The sequence below is a fragment of the Physeter macrocephalus genome, chromosome 4, assembly GCF_002837175.3.
Source record: "Physeter macrocephalus isolate SW-GA chromosome 4, ASM283717v5, whole genome shotgun sequence".
Lineage (NCBI taxonomy): Eukaryota > Metazoa > Chordata > Mammalia > Artiodactyla > Physeteridae > Physeter > Physeter macrocephalus.
Genome location: NC_041217.1, coordinates 141,301,218 through 141,321,598, shown reverse-complemented (window position 1 = coordinate 141,321,598; position 20,381 = coordinate 141,301,218). Strand labels below are relative to the sequence as shown.

At 38.4% G+C, this 20,381-nt stretch overlaps 1 protein-coding gene across 3 annotated transcripts in view; it reads right to left on the bottom strand.

Moving 5' to 3' along the window:
- The window catches only part of EPS15 (epidermal growth factor receptor pathway substrate 15), a 181,413-nt gene extending 161,083 nt beyond the window's left edge, over positions 1 to 20,330 (bottom strand). For 2 of the 3 annotated variants that reach the window (XM_028489404.2, XM_028489405.2), the window contains exon 1: positions 20,159 to 20,330. In XM_028489404.2, the coding sequence (XP_028345205.1) occupies positions 20,159 to 20,191 (33 nt within the window). In that variant the 5' untranslated portion in view covers positions 20,192 to 20,330. The remainder of the gene's footprint in view (positions 1 to 20,158) is intronic. The other variant, XM_024119749.3, reaches the window with a different exon arrangement.
- Between the last annotated feature and the right edge of the window lie 51 nt (positions 20,331 to 20,381).

Below are 20,381 nucleotides of genomic sequence, written 5' to 3'. Positions count from 1 at the left end.
ATAGGCAGAACACTCTATGACATAAATCACAGCAAGATCCTTTTTGACCCACCTCCTAGAGAAATGGAAATAAAAACAAAAATAAACAAATGAGACCTAATGAAACTTAAAAGCTTTTGCACAACAAAAAAAACCATAAACTAGATGAAAAGACAACCCTCAAAATGGGAGAAAATATTTGCAAACAAAGCAACTGACAAAGGATTAATCTCCAAAATATACAAGCAGCTCATGCAGCTCAACATCAAAAAAACAACCCAATCCAAAACTGGGCAGAAGACCTAAATAGACATTTCTCCTAAGAAGACATACATATGGCCAACCAACCCGTGAAAAGATGCTCAACGTCACTAATCATTAGAGAAATGCAAATCAAAACCACACTGAGGTATCATACATGCACGTACCACAAAAAAAAAAATCTAGAAACAATAAATGCTGGAGAGGGTGTGGAGAAAAGGGAACCCTCTTGCACTGTTGGCGGGAATGTAAATTGATACAGCCACTATGGAGAACAGTATGGAGATTCTTTAAAAAAAAAACTAAAAATAGAACTACCACATGACCCAGCAATCCCACTACTGGGCATGTACCCTGAGAAAACCATAATTTAAAAAGAGACATGTAGGGCTTCCCTGGTGGCGCAGTGGTTAAGAGTCTGCCTGCTGATGCAGGGGACACGGGTTCGTTCCCCGGTCCAGGAGGATCTCGCATGCCGCATAGCGGCTGGGCCCGTGAGCCATGGCCACTGGGCCTGCGCATCCGGAGCCTGTGCTCCACGGCAGGAGAGGCCACAGCAGTGAGAGGCCCGTGTACCGCAAAAAAAAAAAAAAGAGAGAGACATGTACCATAATGTTCACTGCAGCACAGTTTACAATAACCAGGACATGGAAACAACCTAAATGTCCATCGACAGATGAATGGATAAAGAAGATGTGGCACATATATACGATGGAGTATTACTCAGCCATAAAAAGGAACGAAACTGAGTTATTTGTAGTGAGGTGGATGGACCTAGAGTCTGTCATACAGAGTGAAGGAAGTCAGAAAGAGAAAAACAAATACTGTATGCTAACACATATATATGGAATCTAGAAAAATGGTACTGATGAACCTAGTGGTAGGGCAGGAAAAAGATGCAGACGTTGAGAACAGACTTGAGGACACAGCAGGGGAAGGGGTGGCTGGGGAGTAGTGAGAGAGGAGCACTGACATATATACACTACCAAATGTAAAACAGATAGCTAGTGGGAAGCAGCCACATAGCACAGGGAGATCAGCTCGGTGCTTTGTGAACACCTAGAGGGGTGGGATAGAGAGGGTGGGAGGGAGGCTCAAGAGTGAGGGGATATGGGGATATATGTATGCATACAGCTGATTCACTTTGTTGTAGAGCAGAAAGTAACACAACATTGTAAAGCAATTATGCTCCAATAAAGATGTATTAAAAAAATACTCATCCAGTCTGAATTTCAAGTATTCTGTATAATTACCGGACCATATGTCTCAATTTCTAGTTGAGAAAATGCAACTCTAGTTGGAGCACTTACATGAACATTGGTGCCACTGAGGGAAAGCAGTTAGGAGGGTTAAGAATACCTAATATGACCTATTTTGCTTAAAGCTCCTAGTTCAGGGTTTATTGGAATATTATACAATAGGGTTTATGCTATATAGTCTACATGATTCAGTAGAAGACTCAATGTATTAGCATACTAACGTATCACTCATTCAAACAATTGCTGATATGTTACTATACTAGGCGCTTCTGATACAGAGATGAACAAACAGAACAACTTCTTTGCCCTCCTGGACCTTAGTCTTAAGATAGAGAAAAAAAAGAGAGAAATTATAACACAATGGCTAAATACAAACATGTATTTGATGCACTAAAAACTGACTGCCAGACAAACAAAAAAGTATTCAAATAAATTGTACTTACTATCATTATTACCAGGCAGAAACAAGTAGAGAGAGAAATATACTGAGGAAATAAGAAGGCAAGAAACTTGGTTGTTCATTCATTACTCATTCACTTAGACATCTATTGTACATCTATATGCCTAGATACTGGGAATAATAAAATTAGTATCAATAAGAAACTATCATCCCTGACCATTGAGAACTCAGTCCAGTGGGAAAAAAAGACAGTAACAATTCATTGTAATAAGTACATCAAGAGGGAGCAAACACAGTTGCTATGGCATCAGTGACACCTAAGGGAGACATACGAAGAAAAGTCATGTCTGAATTATTTCATAACAAACTAAGAAAAAGCTGAGGAAGTCACTTACAAGTGACACCTAAACTAAATCATAAAGGAACCAGTCAAGCAACTGCAAAGAGCACTCCTATCTCAAGGCTCTTGTACTTGCTGTTCCCTCTACCTGGAACATCCCCACAGATATTCATTCATATGTCTCACTTCTTATTTCATTCAGATCTCTGATCAAATATAACGTCCTCAGAGAGGCCTTTCTGACCACCCTATCTAAAGTGCCACCTTATGGTACTCTCTTCCCTAATCTTGTTCTATTGTTCTTCCTAGCTCTTATCACTGTCTGACATATTTATTATCTATTTGTTTCTATTGGTCTCCCTGACTAGAAACATTAACCCATGGTGCCAGTGACTTGTCTTGCTCACTATGTAATGTCATAATATGGACACCAGTGCTTTGCAGATAGTAGGTACTGAGTATTTGTCAAATGAATGAAGCAAAGGAAAGGAATGAATTTCAGGTACAGCAAGAAACATATAGCAGAAAGTTATGAGAAATGGACCATGGCTGGGTGCTCTTAACCAATAATAATTGTAATTGCAAATATTTATATTTATTAAGGACTTACTATGGACCAGGCACTATTCTCAGCACTTCACTTGTATTATCTCATCTAACTTTCACAATGCTATGGACACTCTTACACCTTATATATGAAGACTCTTAAACACAAAGAGATTAAATGACTTGCCCAAATTCACACAGCTAGCAAATGGCAGAACTAGAATTCCAAGCCACCTGTCATACAGAGTGAAGTAAGTCAGAAGAGAAAAACAAATACCGTATGCTAACACATATATATGGAATCTAAGAAAAAAAAAAAGGTCATGAAGAACCTAGGTGTAAGACGGGAATGGAGACGCAGACCTACTAGAGAATGGACTTGAGGATGTCGGGAGGGGGAAGGGTAGGCAGTGACAAAGTGAGAGAGTGGCATGGACATATATACACTACCAAACGTAGAATAGATAGCTAGTGGGAAGCAGCCACATAGCACAGGGACATCAGCTGAGTGCTTTGTGACCACCTACAGGGGTGGGATACGGAGGGCGGGAGGGAGGGAGACGCAAGAGGGAAGACATATAGGAACATGTGTATATGTATAACTGATTCACTTTGTTATAAAGCAGAAAATAACACACCATTGTAAAGCAATTATACTCCAATAAAGATGTTAAAATAAATAAATAAATAAAGTATATATTTAACTATATCAAAAGAAAACTGTAGATTTATTAACCTGTTTTCTACTTACTGTTTGATTATTTGCTAGAATGAGATATTTTATTAATGAAAATAAAGTTCAATAAACGATTTTGAAATTAAAAAAAAAAAAGAACAATGCTAGAGCTCTCTCTTTTAACCACTGCCCCCCAAAATAGGAAACTGACAACCTCTCTGGGTTGTTTCCATGCAAGGAAGGGAAGGAGGGAGGGAATACCTACTATAAGCAGTCTTTGTGAATATTACATGCTTCATATATTTAAAACCCTATATGTATTACTCATTAGTAGCATTATTAGTTTTTTAAAATATGAACTACATTTACCATGCAAAAAGCTAAGTAATTCCCCATCCCTTGCACTTCTGATTCTGATTCGGAATAGGACTGGGCTGAGGTCTAAGAATTTACATTTCTAAGAAGTTCTCAGGTAACACTGATAGTACAGAACCACTCTCATGCAACCCTGAGCTACATAACCAAAATGTGAATTAAACCCCTTTCAAATAAAAAAATACACACACACACACACACACACACACACACACACACACACACATGCATGCTTTCTCCCAAAGGTCAGGAACAAGACAATAATGTTCACTCTCGACACTTCTATGCAACATCGTACTGGAGGTTCTAGCCAGGGAAATTAGACAAGAACAAGAAATAAAAGGCATCCAGATTGGAAAAGAGGAGGTAAAACTATCTCTATTCACAGATGACATGCCCTAATATATAAAAATTCCCAAGGAATCTACGAAAAAACTATTAGAACTAACAAATGAGTTCAGGAAAGTTGCAAAATACAAGGACAATATAGAAAAATTATTTGTATTTTTATACACTTGCAATATACAATGCAAAAATGCAATTAAGAAATCAATTCCATTCAAATAAGAATAAGTAAAAAAGAACAAAATATTTAAGAATAAATTTAACAAAGAAGTACAAAACTCATACTCTAAAAACTACGAGACATTGTTGAATAAAATTATATATATAAATGGAAAAAAAATTCCATGTTCATGGATCAGAAGACTTAACATTGTTAAGATAGCATTACTCCCACTAATCACAAAGTCAGTGCAATCTCTATGAGAATTCCAAATGACTTCTTTGTAGAAACTGGCAAGCTGATTCTAAAATTCATAAGGAATTGCAAGAAACATGGAATAGCCAAACAATCATGAAAAAGAAAAACAAGTTAAAGGACTAGCACTTTCCAATTTCAAAACTTACTATAAAGCAACTGTAATCAAGACAGTGATATACTACACATGGAGAGACATACAGATCAACGGAATAGAATTAGGAGTCCAGAAATAAACTCATGCAACTATGGTCAAATGATTTTTACAAGATCATTCAATGTGGAAAGAATAGTCTTTTCAACAAATGGTGCTGTGACAGTCGTATATCCATGCAAAATAATGTATTACCTTACATCATATATAAAAATTAACTTAAAACAGATCAAAGACCTAAGTGTAAAAGCTAAAATTATAAAACCCTTAGAAGAAAACATAGGGATAAATCTTCATGACTTGAGATTTGCCAAGGGATTCTTAAGTATCACACAAAAAGCACAAGTAACAAAAAAAAAAATAATAACTTGGGCTCATAAAATTTTGAAGTTTTGTACATCAAAGGACATTATCAAGAGAGTAAAAAAACAATCCACAGAATGGGAGAAAATATTTGCACATCACGTATCTCATTAGGAAATTTTACCTAGAATATATATAGAACTCTCACAACTCAATAATAAAAAGACAAACAATGGACAAAGGATGAGAATGGACATTTTTCCAGAGGAGATACACAAATGGCTGACAAGCATATGAAAAGGTGCTGGACATCATTTGTCATCAGGGAAATGCAAATCAAAAACACAATGAGATACTATTTCACACCCACTAGGATGGCCAGAATTGAACAATCAGATAGTAACAATTATTTGAGAGGATGTGGAGAAATCCTCATCCTCACACACTGCTGGTGGGAATATAAAATGGTACCGCTGCTTTGGAAATAGTCTGGTAGTTCCTCAAGCAATTAAACATAGAGTTACTATATGACCTGATATAGCCAGCAGAAATGAAAACATGTATCCACACAAAAACTTATACATGAATGTTTATAGCAGGATTATTTATAATAGCCAAAAGGTGGAAACAACCTAAACGCCCATCAATGGATAAACAAAATGTGGTTTAACAATAAAACTGAGTATTATTCGGCCATAAAAAGCAATGAAGTACTGATACTTGTTACACTTGGATAAACTTCAAAAACATCATGTTAAGTGAAAGAATCTAGCAGCAAGAGTCCACGTATTATGTGATTACATTCATACAAAGTCCAGAATAGGAAAATCTATTGAGACAGAAAGTAGATTAGTGGTTGCTTAGGGCTGGGGGAAGCATGGAGAAGGGATGATACCTAAAGGGTAAGAGATTACTTTTTCACGTGATACAAATCCTCTAAAATTGACCATGGTGATGGTTGCACATGACTATAAACAGACTAAAAACCACTGAATTCTACATTTTAAATGGATAAATTGTAAAATATGTGAATCGTACATCAATATGGCTGTTTAAAAAGTTATTTTTTTTTTTAATTTTAAAGAAATAGGACTTCCCTGGTAGCGCAGTGGTTAAGAATCCGCCTGCCAATACAGGGGACACGGGTTCGAGCCTTGGTCCAGGAAGATCCCACATGCCGCAGAGCAACTAAGCCCATGAGCCACAACACTGAGCCTGTGCTCTAAAGCCCGTGAGCCACAACTACTGAGCCCGCGCACCACAACTACTGAAGCCCACGCACTCCAAGGCCCACGTGACTCAACTACTGAGCCCGTGTGCCGCAACTACTTAAGCCTGCGCACCTAGAGCCCGTGCTCTGCCACAAGAGAAGCCACCGCAATGAGAAGCCCGCACACCGCAACAAAGAGTAGCTCCCGCTCGCCGCAACTAGAGAAAGCCCACGCTCAGCAACGAAGACCCAATGCAGCCAAAGAAAAAATAAAAAGAATGAAATAATAGGGCAGGAAGCTCAAAGAACATCTCTTAACAACTAAACAATTTCTAAACATTTTTATAAATTCAGTACCTCTAGTACTTTTATTAAAGGTACTTGAGGGGCTTCCCTGGTGGCGCAGTGGTTGGGAATCTGCCTGCCAATGCAGGGGACAGGGGTTCGAGCCCTAGTCTGGGAAGATCCCACATGCCGCGGAGCAACTAAGCCCGTGAGCCACAACTACTGAGCCTGCGCGTCTGGAGTCTGTGCTCCGCAACAAGAGAGGCCACAATAGTGAGAGGCCCGCGCACCGCGATGAAGAGAGGCCCCCGCTCTCCGCAACTGGAGAAAGCCCTCGCACAGAAACGAAGACCCAACACAGCCAAAAATAAATAATTTATTAAAAAAAAAAAAAAAGTACTTGAGGACTGGGGCTTCCCTGGTTAGCACAGTGGTTAAGAATCCGCCTGCCAATGCAGGGGACACGGGTTCGATCCCTGGTCCAGGAAGATCCCACATGCCGCAGAGCAACTAAGCCTATGAACCACAACTACTGGGGCTGCGCTCTAGAGCCTGCGAGCCAAAACTATTGAGCCCGCGTGCTGCAACTACTGAAGCCCACGTGCCCAGAGCCCATGCTGCGCAACAAGAGAAGCCACCGCAATGAGAAGCCCACGCAGCACAACGAAGAGTAGCCCCCGCTCACCGCAACTAGAGAAAGCCCACGCGCAGCAACAAAGACCCAACGCAACCAAAAATAAATTACAATATATTTTTAAAGTATTAAAAAAATAAATAAAATAAAAGTACTTGATATGGCTCATATTTCTAAATGCAGATATAGTTCAAAAGATAATTAATTTTTTGGTTAGGTTAAAGGAAAATAAGTCTTATTTACCTCAATCTGTAAACACTAGTACTCGTAAAATGTCTGTACTAAAATAAGAAAGAAAGTAGTTGTAAAAAGCTATGAGGCTATAAAAGAAAAAACCTGCCAAGCACAGAGACAAACCAGGACATTTCAGGCAAGTCTAGCTCAAAGTACAATCAACACAGTTAAGTTTCTGAATTGTTCTAAAGTGCCAGATGGTCCCATCTACCCCCAGATCTTACATGGTCCTGCCTAAAAGTGTGCCAGAAAAAAACAAAAGCAAAAAACAAAGAACAGAATGTAGAGAACAGACTAAGAATGAAAGCAACCTAGCCTGCCAAAAAAGAGGTATGCAAACTGAAATCATCCAATCTTCTTCAGGCTCACAACTTTTAATGCCAAGTTCCCATGCTAAGTGAACTTTATAATCTTTAAATGGTCTTTGCAGCCAAATTAAATATACTCAACTTAATTCCTTCACAGTAGTTTTTTGAGATTATTGCTCTTGAGTAAATTACTGCTGCTGTCTGCTTTGCCATTCAAGATCTTATGAACTAAACGAAAATCACTCAAGTTTAACTTCAAAATTCAAAGGTATACACAGAAAAATAACTCAATTATAGTCAATACTATTTATAACTCTACAAAAAAGAATTCAGCAAATGGCATATCAAAGGTTATTTGCAACAGCATTGATTATAATTGATATATAAAAGATCTGTAGTCATTAGGGCTTGATTAACTATAAAACATCCAATCAAAGAATCTATTCTAAAGACATTAAAAAGATGCTATGCACAGGGAGATCAGCTCGATGCTTTGTGATGACCTAGAGGGGTGGGATGGGGGGGTGGGATAGGGAGGGTGGGAGGGAGGCTCAAGAGTGAGGGGATATGGGAACATATGTATACATATAGCTGATTCACTTTGTTGTACAGCAGAAACTAACACAACATTGTAAAGCGATTATACTCCAGTAAAAATGGAAAAAAAAAAACAAAAAAGATGCTATGAAGACCACATAGGAAGAAAACACCTATATGTTAAGTTAAAAAAATATAATATAAAGCTATACATATGTGTATATATGTATGTATGTGTGTGTGTATGTGTGTGAGAGAGAGAGACAGACAGACAGAGAGAATGCAAGAGAGGGGTTACAACAATGTTTAAAAAAAAACATGTAAAGAGAAAAAAATGTAAAGAAAAAACCAAAAATTTAAAGAATGGGGTAGATGGTGATCCATGCTTTTCTTGCTATATTTCTGCATGTTACAAGTTTTTTTAATGAGTGAAGAATTTTGGAAATAAAAAAATTTTTAATATTCATATGAATTCTGTATATAAGTACCAATAATAATAACAGCACTGCTATTTACTCAATGTTTCTTACATTCCAACAATGTATATACATCATACATAAGGAAAAGGAAGTCAGAGAGTTTAAGTAACTTGCCATGGTCACCCAGAGAGAGTACAAGTGGCAGAGGGAGAATTCAAATCCAGGTTTGTCTTGTACTAAGTCTAGTGTCCTTCCCACTATAAAAAATCGTGATACTCTTATTATTTTACATACTATTTTAGAGCAGGTCAAAGATCCTTTCAGCCTATCCTTGAAACCCCTTCCTAATGTCTTGTGCTCTAGGTTAAAAATGCTTGCTTTATTACAAAGAAAAAGCAGAGAATAAATTATAAGAAAATGGACATGATATTTCCCCAATGTGGACCTGATGCACCAAAATACAATTTGACTTGAATCAAATATTCCTATGGTTTTATGTTGTCCTTTTAAGTACAATTTAAAATGTTGGGACTTCCCTGGTGGTCCAGTGGTTGAGACGCCTTGCTCCCAATGCAGGGGGTCCGGGTTTGATCCCTGGTCTGGGAACTAGATCCTGCCTGCCGCAACTAAGACCCGGTAGAGCCAAATAAGTAAATAAATAAATGTCATCCACAGTAGCAATCTTGGACACTGTAAAACACTGAAAAATTAAAAACTAAATTACCACAAAAAGTTTCATCATAAATCAGGATACTCCACAGCACCCAAGTGCCTTTCTTCTATCATCCTGTATCATAGTACTCATCACCCCAGAGTCAGTGTTTATCTCCCTAAAAGACTAAAAGGTACTTCAGTGCATGAACCTAGGTCTTATTCTCTTTGTATGTCCAAGACCTAACACAGTGGGGACACAGGAGGCATTCAGTAAATGTTTTCTGAAATAAAAGAGGGTGGACCAACAATAATGGAAGCACCTTTAATACATTGAAGCTTCATATTTTTAGTATATGCATAATGATGTAACTGTGTTGTACCTAGTGAATACAAGATGGAATGAAGTTACCAATAATCCTTGGTATCAGTGATTTATGAAAATTTTAATTAAGTGTAACATTACATAAAAATTAACAGCCCTATAAATAACTAAAATCTAGCTATTATAAACATTTGGCTAGTGATCGTAGTAGTAGTTGTTGTTGTTGTTAATAGCTGCTACCATTTAAACTGATCCAAGACATTTATAAACATTTCACATATTCTTCACAACAAATCCTGCAGGTTAAGTTTATTTGTCATTTTATAGGTAAAAAAAAGAAAGAGGCTAAGAAACATGTTACACAATCAAATAAAAGATTGAAACCTAAGACATTCTGACTGCAAAGCCCGAGACTCCCATTTTTTCACCCTAGCTCTCAACAATTGTTCATATCTGGAGCACCAGAAATCCCCAGACCTAGCAGTTCTATTTTACTTAGTAAAATAGTTTGTTTTTTAGGGAATATTTTCTCTGATACACGGTATGATCTTTAGTAATATGACACTGAAGGAACTCCAAGTCCAAACTACCATGTCCAAGAGATTATTAGCTTAAACGTAAATACTGGCGTGACGTATACTAACCTAAATAAGCTTAGGTTTTCATAAGCAATAAATTCCTAGAGGTAGCAAAATGTAAAACTACCTTCTATCATGTCTACAAAAACCCTCCACTATAACTTGGTACAACAATCACGTTCTAGAGATGTGGTCTATGCAATGAAAAGTTGATTTTGTAAGATGTTGCAGCCTAGAACATATGTTCAGCTATAACCAAGGAATGGCACCATTAATTAGTTCTGTCAGAGCTATGTTGCCCTCAGAAATACAGACTCGTTCAATTTATATAAGCTGTTTACACTACCTAGGTTATAACCCTGGCTCTACCACTTAGCAGTAGCTTGACCTTGAACAAGTCACTTCACCTGTGTGCCTAAGTTTTCTCTTTTTATAAAACAAGAATAATAAGGATGATCTGGTTAACAGGTTGTAAGGATTATTGAAAACAGTGCCTGACAAATCATAAGTTCTCAATATGCATTAATTATTATTATTAATAATTATTATTAATAATTATTATCCCCAAACTGACCTCTTCTCTGTCTCTCTCTCTCTCTCTCTCTCTCTCACACACACACACACACACACACACTCACACAGAGATCCCACTCTCTGAGTAATCTGCTCCTTTTACATAACAATAGAGGAATGTAATATCATGTGAATGTTCATTTTTGTGATGTGCCCAGGTTCAGATCTCAAATCTACCACTTACAACACAACCCTGAGTAAGTAATGCAGAAGATTAATCCCTACTCATAGAAAGGCTGTGAATATTAAGTGAAATAATATATGTAAATCACCTAAAAGTACCTACTGCTTAGTAGTTTACATAACATCAGTCCTCTTCCTTCTCAATAGTGGCATAAGAATGTTTTCCTTCCAGGATCTTTGCATTAATATTTAGCCCACTAGATAGAATTGTTCCACAACTAAAATAAGACCACACTAAGAAAGGCAGAGAAATCACACATAAAATTAAGTTCACAATTTTCAGTTGTTTTATCATTTTTTTAAGCTCAATATCCATGCACAATTAGTCATTCATGGCTCATGGCAGGTTTAGAAATTAAAATATGAAGATAAACTATTCCCTCTGTCCCTATCCCAAGAAAGCACGTATTTCTGTAATTCCCAAATGCCTTAGTGTATCACTAACTTTAAAAAGTATATTTAAATCAGTGATTCTCAACTTGGGGCAATTTTGTGCCCCAGGAAATATTTGGCAATGTCTGGAAATATTTTGATGGCCCCAGCTGGGAAGAGTGCTACTAGCATCCTGTGGATAAGGACGCTGCAAAACATCCCACAATGCACAGGACAGCCCCCCACACGAAAGAATTATCTGGCCGAAATGTCAACAGTGCCAAGGTTGAGAAGCCGTGATCTTAAAAAAAAAAGTATTATAATATAGAAGTTTTCCCCCCAAAAGTATGTTCTTCGCCAAATTTTTACTGAGACATAACAAGAAATAAGCAGCTTGATTATTTCAGATGGGAAACTTCTGGTACTGTTAAATCCCCATTACAAAATTCCCAATCTAAAGAGGAAGTGAGGCTTACTTTTCTTTGCATAGTTGTACTGCGTAAAAACAAGTTTTTAAAAGAGCTCCAACCTTTATTATTTTTTCTTTTTTTTAAATTGAAGTGTTCTTGATGTACAGTATCAGTTACAATCGTACAATATAGTGATTCATAATTTTTAAAGGTTACACTCCATTTATAGTTATTATGAAATATTGGCTATATTCCCCATGTTGTACAATATATCCTTGTAGCTTATTTTATACATAATATTTTGTACCTCTTAATCCCCTACCACTATATTGCCCCTCCCCCTTCCCTCTCCTCACTGAACCACTAGTTTCTTCTTTATATCTGTGACTCTGCTTCTTTTTGTTATATTCACTAGCTTGTTGTATTTTTTAGATTCCACGTAAAAGTGCTATCATACGGTATTTGTCTTTCTCTGTCTGATTTATTTCACTTAGCATAATACACTCCAAGTCCATCCATGTTGCTACAAATGGCAAAATTTCATTCTTTTTTATGGCTGTGTAATATTACCATTGTGTGTGTGTGTATATATATATATATATATATATATATATATACACATACCACATCTTCTTTATCCAGTCACCTGTTGATGGACAAGGTTGCTTCCATATCTTCACAATTGTAAATAATGTTGCTATGAACATTGGGGTGCATGTATCTTTTCAAATTAGTGTTTTTGTGTTTTTTTGGATATATATCCAGGAATGGAATTGCTGGGTTACATGGTAGTTCTATTTTTAATTTTTTGAGAAACCTCCATACTGTTTTTCACAGTGGCTACATCAATTTACATCCAACAGTGTATGGAGGTTCCCTTTTCTCCACATCCTCAACAACACGTTATTTGTGTTCTTTTTGATGACAGTCACTCTGACAGGTGTGTGATATCTCATTATGGTTTTGATTTGCATTGTCCCTTATGATTAGCAATGTTGAGCATCTTTTCATGTGCCTGTTGGCCATCTGCATGTCCTCTTTGCAAAAATGCCTATTCAGTTCTTCTGTCCATTTTTTAATCAGGTTGGTTGTTTTCTTGATGTTGAGTTATGAGCTATCTATATATGCTGGATATAAACCCCTTATCAGTCATATCATTTGCAAATATTTTCTCCCATTCAGTAGGTTGTCTTTTTGTTTTGTTGATGGTTTCCTTTGCTGCGCAAAAGCTTTATGTTTAATTAGGTCCATTTGTTTATTTTGCTTTAGGAAACAGATCCAAAAAAATGTTGCTGCAACTTATGTCAAAGAGTGTCCTGCCTATGTTTTCTTCTAGTTTTATGGTTTTACGTCTTACATTTAGGTCTTTAATCCATTTGAGTTTATTTTTGTATATGGTGTTAGAGAATGCTCTAATTTCATTCTTTTACATGTAGATGTCCAGTTTTCCCAGCACCACTTACTGAAGAGATTGTCTTTTCTCCATTGTATATTCTTGCCTCCTTTGTCATAGGTTAACTGACCGTAAGTGCATGGGTTTATTTCTGGGCTCTCTATTCTGTTCCATTGATCTATGTGTCTGTTTTTGTGCCAGTACCATACTGTTTTGATTACTGTAGCTTTGTAGTACCAACCATTATTTTTTAATTGCACTTACAATTCATTAAAGCATTATTTATATCACAAAGTTTCATATACCTCACTTCTATCTTACTTTTGCACAAAATATTAAAAAGCTCACATTTATGTGATAGGGAAGCACAGTGCATGAGGCCAACTTTCAACAAACATCATTATTATATACCAGGTTAACAATGAGCAAAACTTGATAATATACCATGTTGATGGGGAAAAGGCACAAACACTGTTGATGGTATAACCTTTCTGAATGTAAACTGGCAGTATCTATCCAAATTTAAATATCCTTTGGCCCCAAATTATACCTACTAAAAATTAATGCACATACACATGTGCACAAAGATGTATAAAAGAATATTCACTGCAGCACTGTTGGTAACAACAAAAGATCAGAAACAATATAAAAGTCCATCATTAGGTGGCTAGTTAAATAAATTACAGTATATTCATATAAAGGAATATTCTCAAGTGTTGGAAATAATGAGGGAAATCTGTATGTGCTCATATAGAACAATCTTCTAGATCAATTATGCTAAATAATAAGCCACAAAATATGCAGCTTATTCAAAAGAAATATACATATACTCACACTATATATATAGCATATCTTATATATGTGTGTGTTTGTGCATATATGTGTATATATATATATATTTTGCATCTACATCACAGACTGTTGCTGGAAATACACACAAGAAACATCAAGAATGACTGCCTCTTGGAATGGGATTGAAGGCCAAGAGCAGGATGGAGACTTTCACTGGTATGTGTGAATTTTTTTTTAACATAAGTTTTACAGTCGGTAAGTAAAAGAGCCAGCATAAACCTAAGTCAAAATTCTGAGCCTCAGTATTCTCTAATTTGAAATAATGATAATAATAGTCTAGCTTACCGATTATTGTGAAGATCAAATGAGAGAGCATAAAATGCTTCATAAATTATAAAGCAGCACACAAAATTATAAATTAGTCCTCTGACTGAATTCTCCAAACCAATTGTAATAATAATTTTTATCATTCTTCTGGCCAACTTCTCTAAACCCAAAGACGGGAATGTTTAAGATGAAATGTGAATATAGATGCCATCTTAGAACACAAATTTTTACTTAACATATAGCTATTTATTTTTTAATTGAAGTATAGTTGATATCAATATTACATATAGTTATTGATTTCAATTTAAAAGGGTGAATTTTCAAAAAAGTTGTCACATAGAAATGCTAAGTTGGCTGATTACAGAAGAAATACATGCTCACTGTTGAAAAGAAGGTAAGTAAAAATTATAAGCATGCTATCATAAAATCTTGGTGTTTTTTTCTTCCAGTCTTTTTTCTATGATGCTTAAGTGGATTAGATTATTTGTCTAAATAAAATGTTTCCACTGTACTGTAATACAGCATTCAAATTACAACATCCCTCAGATTAATAAAAGCTCCTAATAAACATAATTTTTAATGAAGACATAATATTTTATCTTGTTGATGAGAGTTCCACTATTTTAAAATGAAATTTTAGTATATGGGTTTGCCTAACGAACTCTGCCTAGATTAATTTTTCATTTATTTCTACCAATTCTCCAAATTACCCAGACCTCTATCAATGGATCTTTCCCGCCCTCCCTCCCTACATACCTCCCTCTCCCATCCCTTCTCTTGCTTAAGCCATTTTCCTGATTTTGGTTTCCAGAGTTCCAATTTTATTAAGTCCAAAATTCACAAAACAAAGAAGCATATAACTGTGTTTAAAATTCCTTGAAGAGCAAGTAAAACACCTCAGATTGAGACCTTAAATTAGACTATTAGTGAGAGAGGGGATTAGAACTATGATTCGTTACTAAATAAAGATGCTCAATCTTTTTCTACTACATGTTAGTCTGTTATCATTGTTCTGTCTGCAAAAGAGTAAAAACAAAAGAATACACTCTATTGGACAAACCAACTGTTCCTAATTAATTTTAACTGTGACAGCTTCTCCCAAATGCTGAACATTCCAAGCCATTTTTGAAAACTGTTAAATACTGCTCAAGGAAACAAAGATTTCCTGAATATACTGGACTGTAATTGCAGGCAAAAAAGAAAAATATCATTATTGTGCCTTTCCCATAGTAGGAACTCAAATGATATGTCATGTTGAATAAATACTCCTTTTCTGCTTCTGAGAACATGTTGTAATTTTCACACTCTGCCCTGTATTTACCATCATAACTGTTAAACCAGACCACAAAGGTGATACCCATATTAACACATACTGTCTACTTTAATGAAATTGAAAATAAACACCAAAAACTGAAATTATGGGAGATTTTTTTCCCTCCAATTTCCAAATTTTCTGTAATGCAGTTTTATCACTCTTGCAATTTAAAGAAAGCATTAAAAAAAAAGTATCCTTATAGCATGTATTGTTTTTGATCAAATATTAAGACTGTTTTAATTAAGTCCCATTCTAAAGGCTTTTTTATTATTAAAAAAAGAATCCTTGCTAAATTAAAACAAGAAAACTTCAGCATAAAGCTGAACTGATGATTATTTAAAATACTCATATTATGCCATCTTTCAAAAAAAATAAAACCTTCCTCATCATCAAGAGCAGTACTTGTGTGGCCACAATTGTACTGTCAAGAAACCATGGGGCTTCCCTGGTGGCGCAGTGGTTAAGAGTCCACCTGCTGATGCAGAGGACACAGGTTCGTGCCCTGGTCCGGGAGGATCCCATATGCCGCGGAGCGGCTAGGCCCGTGAGCCATAGCCGCTGAGCCTGCGCGTCCAGAGCCTGTGCTCTGCAATGGGAGAGGCCACAACAGTGAGAGGCCCGCGTACCGGGGGAAAAAAAAAAAAAAAAGAAACCATGAAAGGTACTGGAGAGTCAGAGGCAAAAGATAATGCTTCCATACTCAAGAAGTTTAGTACCTAATTAGGAAAACAAGGCAAATACTGAAAAAAAGAATAAAAAATACAAGGGAGCAATGGCTACGCCGAGCATGTAGTACACAGAGAAGTAAAGTGGACAGATTTTGAAGTCCTAAAGACTTTGGTTCAAATCTTAGATCTATCACTTACTAATTCATGTAAATTATTTCCCTCATTTGTAAAATGGAGTGTTAGGTTAAGTGAAGTAAAATTCTTGGCATACAGTAACACCCAAAGGGAATCTAATAGTATTATTATCATTATTATTAGAGATACAGCCTTAAGGAAGAAATGGGCAATCAGCAAAGTTTAAAAAGAGGAAGCATTAATATCTTTTTGTAATCTACCACTGTAAGCAAAAACCACAAGATCTTTCTCACTCAAGTTTTACTTCTTATTGACAAGAATAAAATACCTAGCGAAGAAAACTAAAATTAAAAAACACTAAGGCTGGACTTCCCTGGTGGTGCAGTGGTTAAGAATCCGCCTGCCAATGCAGGGGACACGGGTTCGATCCCTGGTCCGGGAAGATCCCACATGCTGCGAAGCAACTAAGCCCATGCGCCACAACTACTGAGGCTGCGCTCTGGAGCCCACGAGCCACAACTACTGAAGCCCACGCACCAAGAGCCCGTGCTCCGCAACAAGAGAAGCCACCACAACGAGAAGCCCGCGCACTGAAACTAAGAATAGGCCCCGCTCGCTGCAACTAGAGGAAGCCTGCATGCAGCAACCAAGACCCAACGCAGCCATAAATAAATAAGTAAATAAATTTATTTTAAAAAAAAAACCACTAAGGCTATATAGCACTAAAGTACCGTAGGAAAGTCACCACTAGATCTCCAAATCATAGAATATGATCTATAAAAAGAATGTTCTTTGGAAAGGTCCTTAGATCAGCTAATTCAAACTCTCCAACTAGAATGTAAGCTCCATGTTTTTTTTGTCTCCAAGCTCCAAGAATTGCCATCTATTTTGTTCATTAGTATATCCTCAGCACATAGAATAATTCCTAGTACATAATAAATGGTCAGTACATATTTGTTGAATGAATATTAAAGCTAAGAAAACTGAGGCCTGGAAACTTAATGCCATACAGTTAGCTCCTGGCAGAGCTGGGAATGAAACTAACATTTCTTTATTCTAATAGTCTAGCCTGTCTGGAAGCTAGACCATGATAATTTACATAATTTATTTTGGTGGTTGGGGAGTTGGAGGATTGGTTGGCAGGCAGGAGAAAGAGGAAGGAAAGAGTAAATTAAAATATTTTTCAGGTGTTTTTCCCCCAACTGTCAGTTTTGCTTAGTTGATAAAGGCAAAAAATTATATACAAGACAATCCCAGTACAGTACATCGCACATAAAAGGTACTTAACAAATATTGGTTGAATGAATGAACCTACTCCAAAACTATTATCATCTCATGATCAGAGGCAGAAACTAACTTCAGCATCAGTGTAATCTTTGTAACTGTCATACAGCCCTTTTGAATTTTCAGCCATTCATAAGACAAACAGTTATTAATCACTTTCTTCCAGATGGGCACTGAGGGAAACAGATGAGTTGAAAGATGTCCCTGCCCTGGAGGATCTCACTTGAGTATAGCTATGTCTAAATGTGTGTTGGGGCAGGGGGGTGATGGTGACATAAACAAATCAATAATGAATGTGAAACCAGGGTGCACTGTTATCTCAGTTTATTTGCCTCAGTTAAAAAATTAATTTAAAAAACACAAATCAGCCAAGTTTTTAAATAACAAGGAGGCACATTAGAGTATATTAACACTTGGGAAGTTTCTTTCTCCTGTGCCTTTACAATATACCTATTGCCTCTTAATGTCTTAAAATCAAAATATTCTAAATTGACTTATTTGCTATTCAATATAAATGAACCATCAGTGTTTGTTCTCTTATATGTGAAACAATGAAGGATAATACTCCTGATTCAGTATTTACTTTGTGTAGATGTTAATATTTAAATATATAACCACAAGAACATATTTAAATTACTTAACTGTCTATAAAATTGACAGAGCCTGAAGAAAATATCCAGAGATGATAGTAAATAGAAACTGAAAACATGGTCTTATCCAGGAAGAGAATAAAGTATGCACACAACTAAGAAGCAAATCTATAGAAGTGCTCAGGGGAACAAAATCTTCAAGAGGGGAGAACTCCTGCTGGAATTGGCCAACAGAGCCAGAAAGCAACAGCCTGCCAACAGGATCTTGCTTAATGCATATCACTAACTAGACTATTAAAAAGTGAACACCCAAAAGTCAATGTTGCTATTCCCTGAATCTGAGTTTTCAGGAGGACCCTTCCAAAGAGATTCGCTACCAAGATTAAATCACCATTTCCCAAGTATTCTTCCCCAATATCTGCTTGTCAAAATAGGATAAGCAACACCAAATAAACTGGGAAAGAAACAGACTTCACTTATAAAGCTCAAAATTCCTGCAAGCTGAAGTTAGTTATTTTACCTGAGGCACAAGTTATTAACGTGATTCCTGGTTCCTAGGGAGAACATTTTTCACTCAGTATCTCTATCCTTGAATGTTAGGCAAAAGACCCCCAAAGTCTCTTGATCCCAACACAGGAAACTCTCCCGCCCCAATGTATAGCCTATCCCAGTGTTCTGCCTTAGATCCTGACAAATCCAGGCCAAGGAGACTACAAGGTGGCGGGGAGATACTACAGGGCAGGCAGGAAGGCTGGGGTGGGCCCCAACGGAGAAGTCCATGGCCACCAGCTCTGCAGGGAACAGGATGAGAAGGTGAGGTTGGGGTGAGATCTGGTCAAAAAAGCGGGAAGGGACTGACAGGTGCACATCCCCCTCACCATTCAGGACATCACGGGAAGATTACAATTGGCTTTCTTTACAGAGAGGGAGGAACAAGGCTCCCAGAGTGATGCTGAGCGGTTTTCTGGGAAGCACGAGGACTGACTCTGAAGGAAGCAGAATGGCAAGAGAAAAGAACAGGTTTTGGTGAAGATTCCCCCAGTACACGTGACCTCTTACGTCCTTCCCAGCACCAAGACTAGTGGGACCATCACACCTGTTCAAGGATGTTTCCCTGTTTTCCGCTTGGACAGCGATAGAGAGCCCACCGGGTAGGAGTGGTAGCAGAACTGAAAGACTGAATCGGGGGATCTGACCCAGCAGGAAACCTGATCAGGAGGGGAAGAGGCTGAATCCAGGAAGGGGCTAGCAAGGTAAGTACGCGCTCTGGTAGAATGAGACTTATGTGGAAGAGAGACTGACTGAAGAAAACTGCTGGAGAAGGGTTTTCGTCGGACTCCGCTGGGAAAAGGCCGGTTTAGAGGAGAAAGACTGCCTTGGAGGCGACCCTGAGCGCCTGGCTCAGGAAGGTGACTCTGCCTGTCCCGAAGGCGGCCTCGTGTGGGGCAAGGGCTGACCCGAGGATGAGGCTGATCCACGAGAGCTCAACAGGAGCTCACCTGGGGTGCTTCTGGCCTGGAAGGAGGAAACTTCCTGGGTGGGTGAAGGCGAACTGGAGTGAGAGGAGCGGGCACACACCAAGCGCGGCGGGGGGCACGGCAGGGTCAGGAGGAGGGGGCGCCGCGTGGGGCGGGGCTGCGGCGCCGACCGGCCGGGGCGGGGTCGCGGCTGCCGAGGCTGAGCTGCCGTCTCGGGATGGCGTCCTCCCCCCGTCACACTCACACTCACACACTCACACTCACACGCGCGCGCGCTCGCTCTCAGTATCGGCCGCCCCGTCAGGGGCGGAGAAAAACTGCCAGGTCGGTGAACCATAGGACTATGGGGGAGGGGGCCGGGGATACCGGCCGTCCGAGCCAGGCGGACTGGCGGGCGGCGTTACCTGTGTCAGAGAGAGCTGGGCCGCCGCAGCCATGGTGTTTCCATCATGCACGGGAGGGGAAGGAAGGACTGGCTGACGGGGGCTCGGGGCGGGGAAGAGGCGGAGGGAGCAGCCGGAGGCGAGGCCCGGGCGGGTGGGCGGGCGTCTCCCCTAACTTCGACAACTTCCCTCCTCTCGCCCGCCCCGCCCCGCCTCGCCCCGCCTGGCCCCGCCTGGCCCCGCC